The sequence below is a fragment of the Alligator sinensis genome, unplaced genomic scaffold (assembly GCF_000455745.1).
Source record: "Alligator sinensis unplaced genomic scaffold, ASM45574v1 scaffold839_1, whole genome shotgun sequence".
In the NCBI taxonomy this organism is placed as follows: Eukaryota; Metazoa; Chordata; order Crocodylia; family Alligatoridae; genus Alligator; species Alligator sinensis.
Window position 1 is genome coordinate 396,743 of NW_005841885.1, and position 7,379 is coordinate 404,121.

Below are 7,379 nucleotides of genomic sequence, written 5' to 3' on the forward strand. Positions count from 1 at the left end.
CTGCTGATTCTGCTATATCAGCAACTCTTTCACAGCTCCTAAGGTAGCCCCAGTACTAGTCTTGTTGACACTGGTGTCCTTTACTTTTGCAGTGACCCACTTTCTGCTTCATGCTACAGCCTTCCTGTTGTGTGGCTGTAGAACAGTAGGAGAGTACAGTTAACACATGATGCTGACACCAGTCCCACTCCCAACCCCATGTGGTAGGAGATTCTTTTGCTCCGTTTTAAAAAACACTCTTGATCAGTGCCCCCTGTGGTGCTCTATCTCTGTGCTGAGTACTGTAGTGAATCAAAGCATATACAAACCTAAACCAGATAGCACACAGCTAGATTCCCAGGCAGTATAGGAAAGAGGCCCCTCTAATAGCCTTACCTCCTACAGCCTGCTCTGTCTTTATAAAGGCTGCAATTAGGTGTACAGCTGTGCAGCATTTAGCAAATCAGGCTCAGGAGCTTCACCTGGCCTCCACTGTCCTGCAGTCTGTAGGGATGTCCCTTGGGTCTCAGCTTCCTCCAGAGCTCTCCTGTCACACCACTTCAGCGATGCGTTCTCATTCCTTTAATTAGAGACATATGTGGAAGAAATATTCATGCCCCTGGGAGGGGTCTAGAGGGACTGTGCTGAGCACTGCGTGCACAGCTACTAGTTTTGGTGGTAATGTGGGGGAAACCACGCCATGGCAAATTCTGCAGCATCAGATGATCCTGTAGCCCCTAGCCCAGAAGGAGCCTGGTTCTGACTCACTCAGAAAAACCTCCTGGGTTTACCTTATCACCAGTTAGATGTAAACTTCCTCAATCCAGTGGAGTAAGTGTATGCTGAGGAGCAAGTTAGCAGGCTATCAGGAGAGTTCTGCTTTGAAGTTCACCCTGTAAGACTCACCAAACTCCCCAGCCTGTAGCGGGGCCCCTTTGAGAACGAGTGGAACGCTTCCAAAGTCCCTCCACAGCATGTGTTCCAGGAGCTTGTGGAGGAGCCTCAGGCAGGTAGATATCCTGACATTCACATCTTTCCTGCTCTACTTCTTTCCAGTGGAAAGTTCTTCACCGTGAAGTTGCCATCTCCTCTGGCACCAGGGGCCAAGATCCGGGTGTCTGTTGAAATGGTGTTCACACACGTCCTGCAGCCCTACCCCACGCACATCACACAGGCCGAGAAGCAGTTTGTGGTCTTTGAAGGGAATCACTATTTCTATTCGCCGTACCCAACCAAGACCCAGACTATGCGTGTGAAGCTGGCCTCTAGGAACATAGAGAGTTATACCAAGCTGGGTAATCCCTCCCGGTCTGAGGATATGTTAGAGTATGGGCCTTTCAAGGACATCCCACCTTACAGCCAGGTAAGCACTTCTGGCAAGTGAAATCCTACCTGCTACAGGCTTCTGAAAGTAGATTGGGACCTATTGTTCCCCTGAAGAATCCACCTTGTAAATGTGAATTACAGCCCTGGGAACTGAGGCTGGGGCATGGAGGCTTTTGTTTCTTTCATAGATTCCAGTCTGAACAAGGTTATATCTCCACTAGGACTCTAAGCAAACTGAGTTTGGCCTGTTTAAGTTCAGTTCCTAACGGGCAAGTGCCTGTAGGACAAAGCCACTGCACTGGGATTAATTGCTTCTGGATTTGGCCTCTCTGTAGACACTGCCAGTAGGGATCCCATAGGGAGGGGTCTTTCCCAGTCCTGGATGTTTGTGGCAAGCTTGAACTTCTGCCTTTTTTACCTGCTCCAGGTATAGAGAGGAGCTTTCCAGCTGGGGCTGTCAGTTCAGCAACACTCAGTCCATTCTGGAAATCAAGAAGAGATGCTGGCAATGAGATGCTGAGGTGCAAACACTTGCTTCTCTGAATCCCTCTCTGTCGAGGAAGTTTGTGGGACAGTCCGGAGAGGAGACATTTTCTTAACCTACAGACCTGCTCCTTATGGATTTTCTTTAATAGCCAGCATCAGCATTCTTGTTGCAAGTTTCCCAGTTAAATTTGGCACCAAGACAAGATTCAGCTAGGCACCTGAACTCCTAGCTGCAGGTGAATATTGCCTGTCCCAGCACATGAAATCTTAGTACCTGTGGAGCTTCATGAATCTGTCCTTGTTAATTTGCCGTGTATTCTCATGAAACCTAAGCAGATGCATTCAGCACTTTCATTTCATTCTTGTGGTAAAGTGCTCTGATTGATATCTGCTGAGCTTCAGAGCAGAGCTCCAACTGAGCTTTGAGCTGTACACATTAGCTTTGAGCTGTACACAGAAGTGCAGTGTAGGCCCTGCATTGGGTAACTAGTTCCTGTAACCATCAAAAAGTTATCCCTCAATGCCCCTTGTGACTAATTTCACCAAGCTAAATGCCTCAATCTAGAATTGGACTGGGCAGGAATTTTTTTTTTTTTTTTTTTTTTTTTTTTAAAGGCTAGGATTCAGATACTTTCTACTCTGGGTTCATATAACTTTTTCTCTCCTTGTTAGGACACCCTGAAGGTCCACTATGAAAATAACAGCCCCTTCCTAACCATCACCAGCATGACACGGGTCATAGAAGTGTCACATTGGGGGAACATTGCTGTAGAAGAAACGGTTGACTTGAAGCACACAGGAGCTGTGCTCAAGGGGCCTTTCTCCAGATATGACTACCAGCGACAGCCAGACAGTGGAATCTCTTCTGTCAAATCTTTTAAGGTTTGTATTGGGGGCTGTCTGTCTTATTACTGCATTGCCCATGCCCTTGCTTCTGTTGTTCTGCAACGTTGCACAAATGATGATGGTGGGGGGAATGCAGAAAGCTTCCTATATTTGCAGGCAATAATGACCAGAGAGGGAAGAACATGGGGTAGATCTCACTGGACTATCTTACCTTTTGTTCCATCTGTAGGTTGAGTTCATTACAAACACCCGTCAGTTGTCTGTACAAGCTCCCTATGTGCCAGCCTCCTTCTCTTTCAGTGCCTTTCTGCAACCTTTTACCTGTTCTTCTTGCCAGGAGCTCCTGAGTTCTCCCCCACTCCAGCCTGTCAGTGGCAAGGGTTCTTTGCTTCTTCATTCCTTCTTCACCTACACCACCTGCCAGTGCTGTGATGAGAGGTGGCAGTGGCTACTATCAACTCATTCTCTGACTAGTGAACAATTACAGAGGTGGTCAGTGCTGTGGCTTTGTTAATTGGGCGCAATGGGCTCCATGCATTGCTTCCCCACTTCAGCATTCAGCAAAATCATTTGGGTTTTGCCTGTCTATGCCTAGCACACTGATGCCAGTTTGGGATTGACTGGATCCACTGTAACAAGGCAACTTTTGACCATTAAAAGAGAGGAATTAAGTTGGACCTCCAGGGTCAGCCAGCCAGGAATGAATTTGGGATAAACAGTGGGACCCATGTTGCTTGGGATTTTGCCGCAGGACTGGGCAAAACACCACTAATGTTCTGTAGGGATCAGCCCTATTTTGACTATGGAGCCATAGGCTGAGCTATTCTATAGAGCAGAGGTGGGCAATTATTTTGGGTGGAGGGCCACTTACTGAGTTTTGGCAAGCCATCGAGGGCCGCATGTCAGGCAGCCAGAGGCAGATTAACATAACTTTTCTAAATTTTTAGGGGCCTCATGGGCCAGATAAAATGGCAGGCGGGGCACATCCGGCCCATGGGCTGCATTTTGCCTACCCCTGCTATAGAGCTTCCTTGTCCATTGCTAATTGGCAGTCACTGCTGCTGATCTCTTCCCTTAGTCCTTGATGCAGCTGAGCAGTCACGTGGCTTTGTGCATAAGAACACGAGTGAGGAGACGCCTCATCTGAAGTTTAGCCAAGCGTTGTCCCCCACTGCTTTGTCTGTGCTAAAGGTAGTCCTCTGTCTTCAGCCAGGGCACTGAGTGCTGCTTCTCTCTCCCCTGCAGACTATTCTTCCTGCGGCGGCTCAGGATGTGTATTACCGAGACGAAATTGGAAACATCTCTACCAGCCACTTGCTCATCCTGGATGACTCTGTGGAGATGGAGATCCGCCCCCGGTTCCCACTTTTTGGGGGTTGGAAGACCCATTATATCATTGGCTACAACCTGCCCAGCTATGAATACCTCTACAACCTCGGTGGGTATCAAGGGACTAGGTGGCCCTCTGCGATGACTACACTATATAGGGGAACCTCCTTATGTGTGTTGTTAGTTAGTACTCCTGTATTGTACACATGGGCTGCAGAGACTCCTCTAGAAGCCCTTGGCTTCTGGTTAAAACTCAACATTTTCAGTGGAATGAAGTAGCCCTCTGTGGATGGATGCACCCAACCCCAGTCTTTGACCCTGCTGCTTCTAGTGTTGAAATGGAAGGACACTGGGGTTCTTCTTGTTCTTCCAGGGAGTCTTATCTTTACCCTGTGTCTTCTTTCAGGTGATCAATATGCCCTGAAGATGAGGTTCGTTGACCATGTGTTTGATGAGCAAGTAACAGACTCTCTGACTGTGAAGATCATCCTGCCAGAAGGTGCTAAGTAAGTGCTACTGCTTCTGGGTTGTTACTGCTGGAGCTGCTGCACCTTTAAGCTGATGGCCAAGTCTCCTGCTTCCAGTTATGGTCTGAGGACTACAGAACACAACTGCTAATATGAGTGTGGAAGGAACCTTGGAATGCAGCCTCTAACTTATAAAACACTTCTTAACTGGCTGCATTTTCAGTCTCTAACTATAATTGTTTGTGGATGTGGCTGGTCAGCTGAATCTTAGCTTGTGCCATCTCAGCCAGTTTGGGCTCACATGAAAGGGTCTGGTTTTACTTGTAGGAACATCCATGTGGACAGTCCCTATGAGATCAACCGAGCCGCTGATGAGCTCCACTACACCTACCTGGACACGTTTGGCCGCCCTGTCATTGTGGCACACAAGAACAACATGGTGGAGCAGCACATCCAGGATGTTGTGGTAGGCTGGCCTTTTATACAGGGAGGTAAATTGACTTCACCTGTCTCCTTCATGCTTACCTGGGGAGTCACAGTAGTGTTCAGCTTGCAGCTTTAAGAGTACTTGTGGAGTGACATGCAAACTATGGCATTCCCTCAAGCCATGTTCCTGACCAGTAGTAATAGCTGAGCTGGATATGTTCCACTTCCATGTTGCTGCACTTGGGTTTTAGGAACCTTTCTGTGCCTGAGGCTTCTCCCTTAGCAAGGTCAGTCACTGCTTTGTTCTCTACACTGTTCTTTAGGTGCATTACACCTTCAACAAAATCCTCATGCTGCAGGAGCCCCTTTTGGTAGTAGGAGCCTTTTACATCCTGTTCTTCACTGTGATCATCTATGTGAGACTGGACTTCTCCATCACCAAGGTGCTGTACAGTAGGCTGCGGTCATTGTGGGGGAAGATAGTTGGGAAAGTATCTATGAGAAAAATTCCACTTGCTGAATGTTCTTTCCAACAGGATATTTCTGTCCATCAGTGGCCCCTTGTTCCCATAGTGGTTGAATATGTAAAGTCCTTTTGAGTTTGTCTAGCTGCGTGAGGGGTCTTCCATACTTCAGTTTCCAAGTAAAAGAGTCTGGCGTAGAGAAACAAGCCTACCTGAATCAGTCTGCTTAGGACTCCCCATTTCCCCTTGTTTTTATTTACCTATGAGGTAGGCTGGGTGATTAGATACTCACGTTCTTCACTTCGTATTACATTTATACTTCTAACACTTTTGGGGATAAGGTGCTAGAGAAAAGGGGTTTCTCCCATTTGATTGCAAAAGCCAGCTTTTGCAGTTTGCTGTGTTATAAGCCTGTTGAAAATGTGCCAATTTAATTTTTAACTATCCTTTGGAGCATTTTAAACCTATTTGCTACTCTAGTGCTATCTGGCAAGGGCAGCATGAAAGGAATTGGCTGTTTCCAGGCTCCTTGTAAATGCTTGTCTTGTTTTCCTTCCTGCCCCTTGCAGGACCCAGCTGCTGAAGCCAGGATGAAGGTTGCTTGCATTACAGAACAAGTTCTCACACTGGTGAACAAAAGATTGGGCCTCTACCGCCATTTTGATGAAGCAGTGAACAAGTACAAGCAGTCACGAGACATCTCCACTCTGAACAGTGGCAAGAAAACTTTGGAGACTGAGCACAAGGTCCTAACCAGTGAAATAGCCTCTCTGCAGTCCAAGCTAAAGACTGAAGGCTCTGACCTATGTGATAAAGTAAGAGCTTTTGCCTGTCTAATCTGTGCTCTTAGGGGCTTTGTATACTATCTGAGATGTCCTCACACTCTTGGCTTAGCTGCTGCACCTTATGTTCTCTCTTGAAAAGCAGTTATTTTTTTCACTTGTATAGTCCTCAGATACATGGAGGTGAACAGGTACCTGGCACATTCGCACTCGCTGTCTCTGGAACATGCCCAGAGCCCAGTGCTTGGGCACACATTAATGCTCTTGTAACATGCAGTCATTTTCAGCTTGCCATTAAATTCCTAGCTATGATGTTTGGGCAGATGAGACATTCCAGCATGTTACATACTGTGCTATTAGCCAAGTCAGTAACACAATGATATGCCTTTGGGGCCTGTAAGAGGTAGCTGCTCTGGTCCGGGCTAAAGTGGGGCCCGCACACCTGTTCTTGGGGCAACTGCCTGCCTTCTTGCCTGCCATGCCTTGCTGTTAATTAATTGATTGATGTTAATTAGTAGGAGGCTGCCCTTATACTGCCCTGCTGCCAGGGGGCGCTATCTGCAGCTCCATTTCCTCCCCTACACTGCAGTCCACACTTCGCCGGTGGAATAGCCGTTGTCTCAGCTCTATCACTATCTGGCCCTTCTTGGGCTCTCTGGGTCCTACTTCCTTGGATACATGCTCCCTCCGGTGCTAGGGCTTTCCCCGGCCCCCTCTCACCCTGTGCCCTCTTCTCCAGGTCTCATCTATAATGCGGCCGCTGCTCTGGGGTCATCCACACCCCACGCTGGGGCTCCTCAATAATGTGGCCCTCTCCTGGGGCTCTCTGTGCCCACACTGGGACTCCTCAATAATGTGGCCCCTTTCTCCGGGGTTCGCCACACCCACACTAGGGCTTCTCAATAGTGCCCCCTCTCTAGGCTCACCACACCCACCCTGGGGCTTCTCAGACACCCCTCTCTGGGGCTAGGGTCTGTGCACCCCCATATGCTGTGCCCTCACTGGCGCTCAGGTCCTCACACTCCGCTGTGAGTCCCCTATGAGGCCTCCTCCAACCCCTAATAGCCTCTCCCAAACCACCGGTTTAACCAACAACAAAACACAAGCCCCTGGGCTGTAACATAACTATAAGCCACCTGGCTATAACAACATTGCTCAAGCCTCTGAGAGCTGCCATAAGCTGTACCTACGGTCAGGCTTCTTCCCGCATCCTGGCTTAGGGAGCTCCTGCCTCTCTGGCTGCTGGCAGGGAACTGCCTCTGGCCTCCTGTCCG

General features: G+C 48.4%; 1 protein-coding gene across 1 annotated transcript in view; it reads left to right on the forward strand.

The window, feature by feature from the left end:
• The window catches only part of RPN1 (ribophorin I), an 11,148-nt gene that overhangs the window by 2,073 nt on the left and 1,696 nt on the right, over positions 1-7,379 (forward strand). The window contains exons 4-10 of the mRNA XM_025196806.1: positions 1,036-1,342; positions 2,464-2,673; positions 3,883-4,075; positions 4,373-4,472; positions 4,761-4,899; positions 5,183-5,302; positions 5,893-6,138. Coding sequence (XP_025052591.1) covers positions 1,036-1,342; positions 2,464-2,673; positions 3,883-4,075; positions 4,373-4,472; positions 4,761-4,899; positions 5,183-5,302; positions 5,893-6,138 — 1,315 coding nt within the window. The remainder of the gene's footprint in view (positions 1-1,035; positions 1,343-2,463; positions 2,674-3,882; positions 4,076-4,372; positions 4,473-4,760; positions 4,900-5,182; positions 5,303-5,892; positions 6,139-7,379) is intronic.